The following is a 14,015-nucleotide window of genomic DNA, read 5'->3' as shown; positions in this document are numbered from 1 at the left end:
AAAAAATATTATTTATCATAGCAGATTTTACAATTTGTTTTTAGTACATGTACATTGTTTATAAGTATGTTCAAAGTACGAGTACAGCTTTTTTAAAAAGTGATATTCTACAGTGTATCTCTGTGGTAACTTCTTGTGTGTTCGCTTCATATTTTTTCCTCTCTAATGTAGTATGGAGATAGAGGATACTCCCCAGATGGATGGACGAGGGAAAATAGCTTTCCAGGATATAACTGCTGTGAAGAAAAACCTTAGCACAAGTGGCACCATAAATGCAGGAACATCGATATCTAGAGTGAACAGAACATCTGGGTTTAGTCAAAAAAGTCATCCTGTCTCGCCATCTGAAATTTCAGAAGCTGGTAAACCTAGTGAGTGTGCTTCACGTCACCAGTCTAACTCAATTACAAATTACTTCCAGGTAGCTAGAAAAAGGTATGTTGAAATGTTCTTGACATTACTTGCCTTATTGTTATGTTGATGCTGTTTCTGGAAAATAATTTTAACTTAAGGGATGTACATTTAATTCAAAACATACTTAAAAAGGTAATTTTAGGTCAGCTTCCTAGAATGGCAAGCTTTTCCTCAAGGGTACTTATATTCAAATTTCATAATGCAGTCACAAAAACCCCAGGAAGCTGTTATGTTGTGGATGCAGCTAGTCATATTCAGAAATGTTTTTGTAATTTCTTTCTTTTGTAATTACTTTCTGGCTAAGGGAAAGAGCTGAAGAAGGAGAAGAAACATCTCTACCCAAACTAGCAAAACTGGAGGAGAGGTCATCGCCTGTTTCCAAGTGCATTGAAACCACACCTTCATCAGTGTGGAAGAGTGAAGCACAACAGCAGCAAAAGGAAAATAACATCCTGGACACAAACCCAAATTTTGCATTAGCAGACACAGGTATAAAGCTTATGAGGGAAAGTGGCATACTAGCAAGTGATAAAACAGACACTAAAGCTACTTCTAGTGAAAAGCATGTACCAAAGAAGAGAAAGGAGTTGAATGATTTACCTGAAGATACAGCGACACTAGAAATTGTGTTTGGAAGCAGAGACCTAGACTGGGAAGAACAAATGGCAGATCATGACCAGGAAGCTCAAGGAAATACACCAAAAAAAAGATGTTTGGAAGCCAAAGAAAGCAGGATTCAAGAAGCAAATGTAAAGCAGAGAGAGGAGAATAAAATATTGGTAAGTTATATTCTTCTCATGTGCCTGATCTTGAAATTTAGAGCTGTGTTAGAAGGTTGCAGATAGGTCCTTTAAGGATGGGGCTGCCTGCGTGCAGAAAGTGGCTTCTTAAAGTTTATTTGCTTAAACCTCTCAAATCACTCTGAACTAAAATTGACATGATGTGTCTGTTACATGTGAACATTGCAGTATTACACCTATATAAATGTTTTTTCATTCTTCGGAACATTGTTTCTTCGTGAATTGAAAGCTGCTTGTATTCTGAAAGTTTTCCTCTCTTTTTGCTTGAAGTACTGTAGGTAGAACAGCAGAATATATCCCTGGCCCAAGAAAAACTTCTCATATTGTATATTGTTGTGTTAATTATAATGTTGATACTTATACTAAAATAATACTCAATTATATTATCTTTATGTAATGAATTTTCTGAAGAAATGTTTAGTTGCCCTCTTCTGTTGAATACCACAGTAGTGTCCAACATCTTTAAAGTAAGAATCTCTAGATGTCATGTGAAAGATTATTAAAATTCCTGTATGAGGCAATTCAAGTCACTAATGTCTTCTTAAAAAAAACAGAACCCAAACTAAAACCAACAAAACCCCAAAACAACAGCTTGTGATTAGTTTTCTTGATTATTTCTCTGGTTTTGTTTTTGAGAATAAGGCAATTTTCTAAGAGAAATGAAGAAAACAATGCATTTTGAGCTAACAGTAGCACTTTGTTGAAAAATAAAAACAAAAGCAGGTTTGTAGAGGAAAACAATGTTGAGACCTCTAGCAAAGTAACTATGAACAAAGCAGAGGGGAATAAGAGGGAAGGAACAGGTTTAATTATGGTCTATTTAAAAAATACATGTATATTAAAGCTTACTGTCCAGTCAGTTGTTCTACAGTGTAGGAAGTGTTTAAATGCTGTAATAATAAAGTTTGAATGTATGATTGAGTAACTGGAATTTGCAGGTTACCTTTTATCAGATGAGAATTCGTAATTGTCAGTGCATCCTTAGCTCAGACCAGCTTAACAGTCTTCTCGTGATACTTTACTGGAACTTGCTTCTGGCAAAGTGTGAATTTTGAACTTTGTTATAATGCTATTTTTTTTTTTGTGTTACTGTCAAGCAAATTTTAAAAGACAAGCAAGTCTTACAATTATAGAGAATCTTTGTTTCTTGCTCTAGAGGAGGTGCTTTCTACCAGGTCTGACTGTACTGAGAGACTAAAATGGCTCCTTGGAATAGTCTTGAATTTTATTATGGCCTGGGAAGTTTTTCTAGTCTAACTTCCTGTCAGGATCATGAAGCAAAACAAATTCTTACGCATAACTAAACTGTTACTTTATCAGATGGCCACTTAAAGATTTTTGCTGACAAACAGTCTTCTAATAGTTTAATTAATAGTGACCTATTTTATTCATGTAAATTGTAATTCCAGTGGAATAGGAAGGAGATTTCATGATGGAGCTTCACAGGCTTATTTATGTTACCTGTTTTCTTTAAGTGTAGATGCACCTCGTGTATCTGGCAAGACAGAGAATGTGAGTAATTGACTCAAAAACTACAGGGTGCATAAAGCTGATATGATATTTTTCAACCACTGAAAATAATTTATGAAAGGCAAATCTGGTTTTAAACTATAGGAGGAAAGCAACCTGCAGAATACTTTCCTATCCTAGTAATGAAATGTCCTTTCTGCACACATGTGCACTTAACATATGAAATTGAAAATGATACTTTTTATATTCGAAAGCTTTTACGGTTACTTTCCAGAACTTGGCAGGACTTTGAAGATTGTACACATGGACAAAACTTGCTAATGGTATAAGAAAAAAAAAAAGTGAGAAAATAATAGTGATTTTTTTTTTAAATAGGAAAAAAACCCCAACAGTTGTTACAGTGTACATAAACTCATAAAAACTTAAAAGTACAGTGCAGTTTCTTTTCTGTCTAAATATTTAAATTTATTTGAAAATGCTTATTCCACTGTAAAGAGCAGAAAACATTTTAGGTAATTAAATTTGCATTGAATTTAATTTCTGTGTTACATTTTAAATAATCTTTAGTCAAATAGAAAAAAGAGGTACTTGGATCTGTTCTAACTTCAGAAATTAAAAGTGAGATCAGGCAGGAGTCACCAGTCTTGGTAAGAAGCCAGTTAATTATAAGTTTGAACAGCAAACTTTGAGAAGCATTAAGAAAATGCATCAAAATTTTGCTTTTAAGAACATAGTATTCCTGGATCCTTTTTCAGAGTGAAGCAGGTTCTGAAGATTGTACTCCTTAAAATAATCCCCTGTAAATTTGAATAGTACAGTCCAAATTACTGATTGTGAAAAGATGGAGCAAACTGTAGTTCATCTGCATGCTTTTGTAATGGCATTTGGATGAATACTTAAGATGACTGAAACTACAGAAACCTATTGTAATTGTATTAACCCTTCAATCCAGTTAATACTTGTACTAGTGTTTTTGTTAGGTTACTGCTTAAAGACCAGACAAGAACGTCATCTCCTTCTCTGCTCTAAGGAGATCACAACTAGAATGGAAGAGATGGACCATTGAGAAAATAGATTAACATACACTGATTTAACAGTAAATAGTGTCCTAACTTTGTTATAGGTGAGATGAATGAAGGAAGGAGGGGAGGCAGAAGAAAAGGAGACAAAGCTAAATGAAACTGAAATGGAAAGATTCTGAAGAGACAACGGAGAGTGTAGCCAGTCAAGAAGGGGGGCAGGATAAAAGCTTTTGTAAAACCTTTTCACATATGTACAGAAAACAGTCCAAGAAGAGGGAAGCATACCAAAGTGCAGGGTCAGCTCCGATTAAGGGACTTTCAGTTTATACTTTGCTATAAAACAACTGTACTGCATCTGGGCTGGAGCTGTCCATGAAGATAGTTTAATGTTACTTGTGAACTTGTCCTGCACCCAGACTTCCTTTTTAATCCACATAGATCTAGCCCCAAGCAGCAAAGTGTGCATGCAAACTTGATGGCATATGAGCATTCTTGCGTACAAGAAAAAGTTGCTTCATGGATCAGATCCAGCTTACAGCCCTAAAGTTGGCCTAAATGGTAAATTTGTAGGCTAGAACTGAGCTGAAGACATTCAGCTTTGTCTTCCGTCGAGTTAGTTGGAGTTTCCATTAGAGTAAGCATACGTGATTAAATTAGTCCAGGTAAGAGGCAAGGTGGAGAAGAGGAGAAGTAATTCTTAGATATTAGCTAAATTAAAAAAAAAAAAAAATTCTTACTTGAAGTTTTATCTTGAAGTAAAATCCTAGTGAAATGAGGTACACTGACTTCATTATTAATACTGCAGTTCTTAATGATCCTATCTTTTCAACAGATGTAACTATGAGAGAAACAAATTTACTGAGCTCCCAGCTCTATTGGTAGTATAATAGGAGGCTGAGAAGTACATCCATCTTCTTGGCTTCTAGCACTGCTGCTGCTTCCCCTTGCCCTTTTGTAATCCTAATTTTAGCTTCAACTGTGTTCATAATTTTTTTCGCTGAAGTTTATACTGTTAAATACGCTGTATGTCTGTTTATACACTTGAAGTACTCCTTCCTTTTTCTTCCCACATAAGAACCACAACGAACTGCAAGATGACTCCAGCAATCTTCCTAGCAGACTTCTGTTGACTGAGTTTAGATCGTTGGTTGTCAGCCATCCGAGACAGAATAGTCAGCTTACTGGAAATACCAGCTATGGGGGAAAGAAAAATTTCAAAATGTTCAAAAAGGTTAGTGTGTATTTGAAATGCTCGCAAGATGGCACTATTTAAAAATACTAAAAAGTATTGCCTTAAGATTGTGAAAATGTTATGAAAGATTTTCTTTTTTAAACTGATAGTAACTACAGAAAGAAACAATTTAAATACCATATTATACTGTTAACAAATATTTTGCTAAATTGACCGAAGAAGTACTAGGCTGACAAAGGCTTACCTTGTGTTAGATTATTTAAATATACTTGTACTCTCTATTCCAAGCTGTTACTTGGAATAAGTTGTTAAGCGATGCCTACCATAACTTCCGGTTATACCTCCAAAAGCTAGCAATTTGACTTCTCCAAAGACCTACGTATAAAGCATATGCTGATTCAGAATTTTGCATTTTATCTACTAAATCTTAGATTTCTAAATAGAATTAAATCTAGTATCTTTTAAAAGTAAGGTTATTGCTTGCTTGGGTCCTGAAGATAATTTCAAGAAGATTCTGTGTTCAGTGTAAAAATACCACTTCATATTAAAAATAAAAAATATATATATGGTATAAGATTACTAGAAATGCATTTCAGTAAAATATTATGTAGAGAGCGTGAATCACATAATGCAACTTCCAGCTTTCTGGGAGTATACTCTCAGATAACATTTTAAATTTCTGATAGTATCTTTTCCATCATTTTGTGATAGATGCTTATGCATTCTGATGATAAAATAGAATTATCAGTAAAAATCAGTTCATAATGTTTTCAAACTCCTTTTAATGTACTGTTAGATTTATTTAGCATGTGTAACTTGTCAGATTTTTGTTTTGTTTTGGTAAAAGGAGGGCTTTAATAGCATTCTTTTAATTTTTTTTTTTCACTTCAGTGTATTAAATATGATCTTTGACAAATGTTATTCAAAGGAAGACCGACTGACTTTCTTCTGTGCTATCTGAATAGACTTTCTGAATTTGTTAAAACAGACCTGTTACTTGCAGTGTGCTTACCTTGTATTGTAATTGTAAGAATTTATTGTCTGACAGGTAGCTTATCCAGGGGCAGGACAACTTCCATACATTATTGGAGGATCAGATTTGATTGCTCACCATGCTAAAAAGAATTCAGAGCTAGAAGACTGGTTAAGGCAAGAAATGGAGGTAAGGAGTTATTTCTTAAAGATGATCAAACAAAAGCTTGACTTACGTAAGTGGTCATACCAACCTGTGGTCATTACTGAAATACTTAAGAATTTTATTTTTAAAATAAAAGCTCAGCCAATTAGCTGTCCACATATGCTCATAGGAACATACACATTAGAAAAGTTACTGAAAGTCAGAGGTCAGTGGTAAGGCTCATCTTCTTGCTGAGTAATTGAATTCATTTTACATGCAACATTTACATAATCAGAAGTATTGATTTAAAACAAAATCGATAACCTAGAAGAGAATGATTTTTTTTTTTTAATAAGCAAAATAACCATTATGGAAACTTGTGACTTCTAAAAATGTGACAGGGAGCTAGGAGAACTTCGATATCGTAAGCTGTGTTCAAATTGTTACACAGTACAATTGATATTCTACTCTTGAACAGAACAGAAAATACCTGAGTAAAATTCTGTTGGAATATACTGAAGAGATACAGTAAGAATAAATTAAATTTTTTTTTTATTGTAAAAATCTTCACCTTTGTATGTAAAAGTTCTAAACAATATTATATTTTATAACAGCAGTTCTCTAGCACTTTCATTTGCCAATAGTTTCTTTAAAAATACTTGCTGATGGGTCATACTGTGTTTCCACAGCCTGATCAAGACCCCATTACGTCAACACTTTTTTATTATATTCTTTGTTTTTTAATCCCTGGGTATAGATAACGCTAATTAAAATTCCCTTTACACACCAATAATCAGATAAAAATCTCCCTATTCCTATAATGATGCTTAAAAAACAAAAAAGCATATTTCTGACCAAAATTGATATCTTGCACAAACTAATCCATTCCCTTAGTTGGTAGCAGTAGCCAAACTTGAGTAGTGAAATATATTATCTAATGTGAATAAGCACTGAATGGAGTACTTAAAGAAAACTTATTTCTTCAAGAAAAGCTGTGTTAGTGCAGGAATATATTGTTCATCTGTATTGTTCATTAGCTTCATCCTTAACGTCAAATATTGAATAAACTTACTTTCTCAGGAACAGAACCGACATGCAAGAGAAGAATCACTTGCTGATGATCTCTTTAGGTAAGTTTTATGTTTGTACTTAGAAAATGTGTATTTTTTTGCATCACATCTGTTTTTTTGGACAAATTCTAATTTTTGGAAAAGACTACTTTGACAATTCTTTTCAAAATTCCATGTATTCCCATGTATGGAATATACCCAAAATGACTCAACTTCTTTCAAATTTTTTATGCCTTAAACTTTCAATTTCATTCAGACTTGCTACAATTTTTTAATAAGAACATTCTCAAACAAAAGTTTTGCTATTTCCTGGCTCATATGCACAAGCTTGATTGTTCACAAGCTCCAGAAGAGATTCTGGGGTCAGGCTTTTCAACATTAGTGTTTGCTAGAGCCTAATGACGTTTTTTGATCTTACAATTAAGTCAGTCATCTGAACTGCGAAGAAGAAGTGATGGGGTTTGCCACTTTTTCATTCTGGCCATGGCACTTCTCTGTCCCTGTGCCGAGTCACTTGAGGGAGCTAAAGCAACAGAATACTAGTTCTGTGAAAAAGTGATTGGCAGGACTTCTTTTTTTTTTTTTTTTTTTTTTTTTTTTGGATCTTTGAAGTAGTGATGCCCAGAATTTAAAACAAAAATTAAAAAAAACCCAAACAAACCACAAACCTAAGTAAATCATTCAGTATGGCCCTTCAAGTGTCCCTTATCTTTGAGACCTTAAGCTGCTTTCAAACCCATTCACAGTGAAAGAGCTCCTACCTTTTTTTTTTTTACTTGTTAGAAACTTCCTCAATGCCTTAACCATCTTTCCAGTTTTCAAACTGAGGAGAGGAGGCATTTTCACACTGATCATTCTATGCTCTTGACAGTGTAGTGAAGTCATTAATTCTGTCTTAATTAGTGCTTATGTCACAGGAGTTTGAGAGATTTCTTTGGTAGGTCCAGGTTCACCTTGGCTGTTTGCCTTTGCTTTTTGCCATAACTCGTTACATTTGCCACTAAAACACAGCCCGTTTCAGCAGTTTTCTTTCAATAACTTCAACAATTTCAGTTGTCTACCACTTTCCCTAATCTCTCTTTTAAAGAGAGAATCGTCCTATTCAATTGATATCCTGTCCAGTTACTTTCAGCTGCAATCCTAATTTAACAATAACCACTTTCTAATTAAAAAAAGTTCTTAGCCAAGTCTCATCTAGTTTTTACACCTGCAGTACAGCCTTTAAATATATGTCAGTTATGAAGACATGTATAAAAACATGTTGCAGCTTGATTGCTGTGCTGGAATATTAACTGGTTCAAAATATCTTGATTAATTTTCAGCCTTTCAAAACACAGCAGTGGAAACTTAGATAATTCACATGCATTCATGCTTAGAAAAGTTCTTACCTCAACTCCAATTTATTTAGGATAGTTGTACTTAAAGAAATTTCCACAGTCAAAAATATTAAAACACACAATTTAATGTTCAGCAGTTTGTAACCTACTTTTAATTTTGTGCTTAGTCCTGAGTAAAACTACTTGGCATAATGCTAATCTTAAGAGAAATTGCATTTGAAGATGCCATTAGAAAGAATCATGCACTACTCCCAAGGTAAAGGTGAGCTAGAAGGAAAAGCTGTGCCCTCAACTACAGCTGAGTACATACTGAGATAGAGGGGGAAGGGAAGGCTTATCATACTATCTGCTAAGACTGCAGATAAATGGATTATGTTCAGTAATAGCCCTTTGTATCCTTCACTCCCTGTTCCCAGCAAGGTCTTTTGTTTCTTTGTGCATTCACTCACAGTTGTGGAATCTCTGTAGTCCTTCTTCCATTTCAGGCCACAGGCACTGTATGGTTTCCTTTCTCTGATAATGTTGTTTGATTTCTTTCTGTCTGGAAGACGTCATCCAGGCTTCATTTAACATGGAAAATGGCTGGAGGTGGGGTGGGGGGGACTACTGAAAAAGGTGTTTATGACTGTCAGTGTCAGCATCACCATAGAAAGTCACAGACAGTGTTGAAGCTGTTGGTGTCCTGATGGCAGGTTTCCATTATGTATCATTGCCTTCTCCTATTTGCTGTCTTTCCCCCCTGTCTTCCTCCTCCTCCCACCCCCCAAATAGGATCTGGTGTCCAGGACATACTTAAATGTTAGAACTAATGTGTTACAATGCTATAGCAATGAATTCGAAGAAATGCTTTGAGATTTTATATAAGGATCTCATTTTGTTTAGCAAAGATTTCATTATTTTCTTAATTTTTATGTGAAGGAAAAAGCAACCAATGTTTGACTTCTCACCTGCCATGCGTTTGACAAACACTAAAAATTGTGCATTTTGGTAGAAAAATGTGTATGGTAAAGAAGGATGTTTTTGTCCAAATCACTATCAAAGAAACATGAGACCACATATCAGCATGTGTAAGAGCATTCAGAAAGTCTTACTGCATTAACAGCTTGCTCTGTTAATTAACAGTTAATAATAGAGCATTTCTTTCAAAGGTTACGCATTTCATTTTTGCCAGAAATCTGACTTGTATAGCAACAGCAGTGACTTCTAATACCTTTCTAGTTATGTGGTGATGTAACTTGGCTCACAGGTTGTCACATTTTCCTGTCTAAGCAAAAAATTCTTGATGAACGAGAGCAGAATTAGTGGGAGTAAAACTGCCTGATCATTCAGTTGTGTCCATAAATTATTCATACATGAATACAAAACACATCAGAACTTCAAAGAAGTGACACAGGATTTTGGGAGATGAAACACAAATGGAGAGAAAGAGGCCAAGGGATAGCAGTGTCAAGCAGAGACAAAATATAAGCATATTGCAGTAGATCAGGTAACTATTTAGTATATCCAGAAAGTACATCTAAATTACTAAAAATCAATCAGAAGCTGTATAAAGGGGAAGGTAAGGCAAGGAACTGCTTTATGTGGGAGTGGGAAGCAGCAGAAGGGTTTTGTCTGAATGAGTTGTGGCCAAATATTGTCATTGCTGTGAATACACAGTACCCATTTCCGCTCCCTCCCCTTTTGTTGTGGTGTTTTTTTAGTAAGGACCTTAATGTTGCAACATTAAAGGCTTGGAAAAACTTGTTCATGCATCAGATTTAAAGATTTTAAGTAGCTAGGAAGTCAGTGAAAATTTTAGTAAAGGTTATCCCTAGTTCATGCACAGGTTCTGGCTTCGGTCAAATTGTAGCAACTGTAGTTAATTATAGAAGTGCAGTCGGAAAGGACTGAACATTGACCAATCCCTTGTTATGAATATATAATAAAGCTATTTACATAACATTAACTTTGAATGTAATAAAGTTTTCATTATTTGTGACAAATTTTCTTTTTTGTTGCAGGTATGATCCTAATGTGAAAAGGAGAAGATAAAATGTGACCTGAATTTACAGTGATTCTCTAGCAAAAACTGCTTTCTGTTCCTTAGGTTTGTTGGTTACAGTGTGTAATATATACCTACATATGAACATTTGAGCTGTCTATTACTGTAAGACTTGTTTTTAAGTCTTGCTTTTATTAAAGAAAAGTTTCTTTCACTGCTTGGTGCTTACAGATTGCACATTTTCAAGACTTTAACATAGTTTGCTTCAGAGTAATGATCAGTAAAATACCATAGATACTTAGGATTTCATTTTAGGCTGTTTATTTCTAGTCTTTGCTTATCAGTACTATTTTGGGAAGAAAAAGAAGCTAGCATCAGGCTTTTTTCTTTTCAGAAAGGCTTTTTTAATTAGATTTTTGTATATTGTTAATTTTGTCTTGAGGTGGAGGTTTTTGAAGACTTCATAAACAAGTTGTAGCAAACTTCAAATTTGTATCTGAGTAAACAAGAAGTATTTAATGTCAACATGGTCAAGCTTCTTGCTGTTTTTGAAGTTGGTGACATCAAATTATTTTTAGTCAGCCACCAATTTTGTGTGATGACAGATTTGAAACGAATGTTTAAATTCTAAAATGCAGTGATTTTTGCCCTATTATGTCTTCAAAATTTGTTTCAACAGCCAACAGTTAGACCAGAAACACTCTTACAAACTCAGAAAAAGATACCAAAAAATTTTGCAGGAGCAACAAGCATTTTAATTTTGGTTTCTTGGGAGGGGAGAGAGAATCAAGCGCAGTTTCTTTTTCTGCATATTTCCTTTCCTTTGCAAACAGAAGAGAGCTGTGTTTCACTGTTTAAGAACAAAAGATGTATACAGAAAGCCCAAAAGCTGTACGATGAGAACCATCAGATTATGAGAGTCTGTGTACTTTCCTATAGTATTAAATGAGAAATTATCCTTGTACATTCCTCAGAAGTGTAAATTCTGATATAATGATGTCTCATGCTCTATTTTTATTTGTAACGAGATTCAAGTTAGAGGGGGAGAAGACTGAATTTGATAGTTTCTGGGATTCAAGAATGGTGGGGCAGGGGCAACCCAGCTTTTTTTCTCTTGCCTAAACATATTTTCATTTGCAGCTTTAAATCAGTTTGAATGTCCCTTTGTTAAAAGCTATTTCCAAGCCAGAGAAAGTCTTAAAGAGTTACTGCACTCCAATTTGGGATTTTAAATTATTTGACCCACTTCTTTCTCTCATGCCTTTAAATTTTGCAATCACTATGTAAAAATCTGCCCTTCCATCATCTGTATCAACAGTGAAAGCTATGAAATAGCTACCCATTTTGGGGTTAGGAGAGCTCATCTTAGTGATCTGAGAATTTGGATTTGAGGGATTCCCATGGAACTACAGTGAAAAAAGCCTTCCAGACTTTCTGCTCAGCTGTACAAAGCCATTACATACAGAGGAAGATGGACAGTAGCTCCATTGCATGCTGTTTCAAGAGGCAGGATGGTGTGTGAGGAAGAAATGTGGTTGATGTAATTGAATTTAAGTACTCCTTAATAAAACTACTTCCTCTGGCAAGAGCTCAGAACATGCAAGCAAGATGAACTGAGCTGTTTCAAGCCACTCTCGTGTATCAGATTTGAAGAACAGCATTGTGAGATCTGTGTCATCCTCTTGATCCCTTGGTCAGGGATGTCCAGAGTGATACACAAAGTGCAAGACCAATACCTCCGAGTTCAGCAATAGCTGTGAGAGTGTTTTGGTATTGTTAACTTGCATCAGGGCACATCAAATCTTGTCTACCAAATACTTTTCAACCACTGAAGAACAGTTTTAAATACTTGCTGGAGGAGATGTACTGACTGCTGTTTGTTGCACCCTCAGGTGAGTTTTTCTACTGTCACAATGAGAATCTCCAGGTTTTCCTGTTGAAGACCCAGTGGTCCAACAGGGTAGCTCTTGTAGACTGCTGAGGATGACCTTTTCGATTGCTGTTACTAAATTCAAGCAAATAGCTTGGATAGCAGAATATCAATGGACAAGATCCTTCAGAAAGGTTGTGTTTACAGTTGTAAAAAATAGAACTTGTCATTTCACCTTAGAAATTCTCAAAAGATACAATGTACAGGGGCCTTCTACGAGAAAGTAAATGCTGAGTCCTTTGCTGCTCAGACTGCAGTCTGCTAGGGTTCAAGCAACCCTGGTGGCACATCTGAGACCACTCTTCTATTCACATTATATGACTTGGGGGGCTCTTCAAATCCAGTTCCCCAGACAGTTGAATTTAGCAGCTTCGATACTTTTAGTTACTTAGTGACCTAGGACTTATGGACTCACCCACCCTGTGACTGGGAGAGCACCCACAACCACTTGGAGATTGATTTATAGATCTTGAGATGTCTTCTCTGTATCAACACTTCCAACATCATCATTGGATTTCTTTGCAGTCTTTCACAGGTAGCTCTGCTCTTGAAAGGGAAGGGCATTGTGGGGATTTCCACAGTGGTGCCAAGGAAAAAAAAAAAAAGTCAGGATCAGCACTTGACTAAAGATACACCCAGTGTGTTCCTGTTTTGGGTCCAAATTGAGGGTGTCCAATAGATGATAGGTTGGTTTCTAATTCAGTTGCATCTGCTGTCTGGTTGATGAGAAGCCTGTTGATTAGTGAACCTGAGCCTTTTGCTGTTTCAACATGAAGTTATGCTTGCATTAAGAAAGAAGCTTAGACATCTAAACCTCTACCCCTTACCCATGGCTTGAATTCTAACTCCAAGTTCCTGTAATAAATCCTATTCATAATACTGAAGCTTTCTTTCCATTTTAGCATACTTTTGTCATGATTTTCAGCTCCGGACATTAGAGGAAGCATGCTTGTTGGCTTACTGGTTTGGGCCTTTTGTTAGTGAAGTTTCTGAGGTAGATGATAAAGGACATGATTACATGATCCAAGTCTTGGGAGCCTGAATATCCAATAAACTGTATCAGTATTGCCTTACCCCTGGAACTATTACATTAATGATCTGATGTCTATTTTGTAAAACATACTGTTGTGGGCTAACCCCAGTAGGCAGCTAAGCCCCACACAGCTGCTCATGTGCTCCCCCCTGCTGAGCAGGATAGGGTTAGAGAATCAAGGGTAGAAATAGGAAAACTCCATGGGTTGTGATAAAGGCAGTTTTATAGGTAAAGCAAAAGCCGTGAGCACAAGCAAGGGCATTAAGTTTGCATTCTGCAGAACTTTTGCTGCATGCTCCATTTTCATTCTGTGGGGCTTGTGCCCTGTGGTTTCAACATTCAGTTCACCAGTTTTCTGAGAGGACTTGTGTGCTATTGATATTCATCAGAAGGTTAAAAAAAGTTCAGTAACTCAGATGTGACATCTAAGGTTTCTTTCATCTGCCTCAAACCACAATCTGTAAGCATACCTACCTTTTTGACAAAATTATGCTCTTCACCTAAAAATACATCTAAATAGAAACTTCAGATCTTGTTTCTTGCATTTTTCTGTGTAACACAAAGTTTGTCTGAGGGTTTGTTTGGATTGGTTTTTTTAATAGCATGTATTTGTTCACAGTGCTTACAGGAAGAAGATGCACACAATACA

General features: G+C 35.6%; 1 protein-coding gene across 2 annotated transcripts in view; it reads left to right on the top strand.

Annotated features, from left to right (window-relative positions):
* Positions 1–11,365, top strand: part of NBN (nibrin) — a 28,932-nt gene extending 17,567 nt beyond the window's left edge. The window contains exons 10-15 of one of the 2 annotated variants that reach the window (XM_069779636.1): positions 172–447; positions 725–1,193; positions 4,782–4,937; positions 5,947–6,060; positions 7,096–7,145; positions 10,423–11,365. In XM_069779636.1, the coding sequence (XP_069635737.1) occupies positions 172–447; positions 725–1,193; positions 4,782–4,937; positions 5,947–6,060; positions 7,096–7,145; positions 10,423–10,453 (1,096 nt within the window). In that variant the 3' untranslated portion in view covers positions 10,454–11,365. Of the gene's footprint in view, positions 1–171; positions 448–718; positions 1,194–4,781; positions 4,938–5,946; positions 6,061–7,095; positions 7,146–10,422 lie in introns of both variants that reach the window. The other variant, XM_069779638.1, reaches the window with a different exon arrangement.
* The last annotated feature ends 2,650 nt before the right edge of the window (positions 11,366–14,015 follow it).

The sequence above is a fragment of the Haliaeetus albicilla genome, chromosome 3 (assembly GCF_947461875.1).
Source record: "Haliaeetus albicilla chromosome 3, bHalAlb1.1, whole genome shotgun sequence".
Taxonomy (NCBI): domain Eukaryota; kingdom Metazoa; phylum Chordata; class Aves; order Accipitriformes; family Accipitridae; genus Haliaeetus; species Haliaeetus albicilla.
Note: the sequence above shows the minus strand (reverse complement) of the source record. Positions and strands in the feature narration are given on the sequence as shown.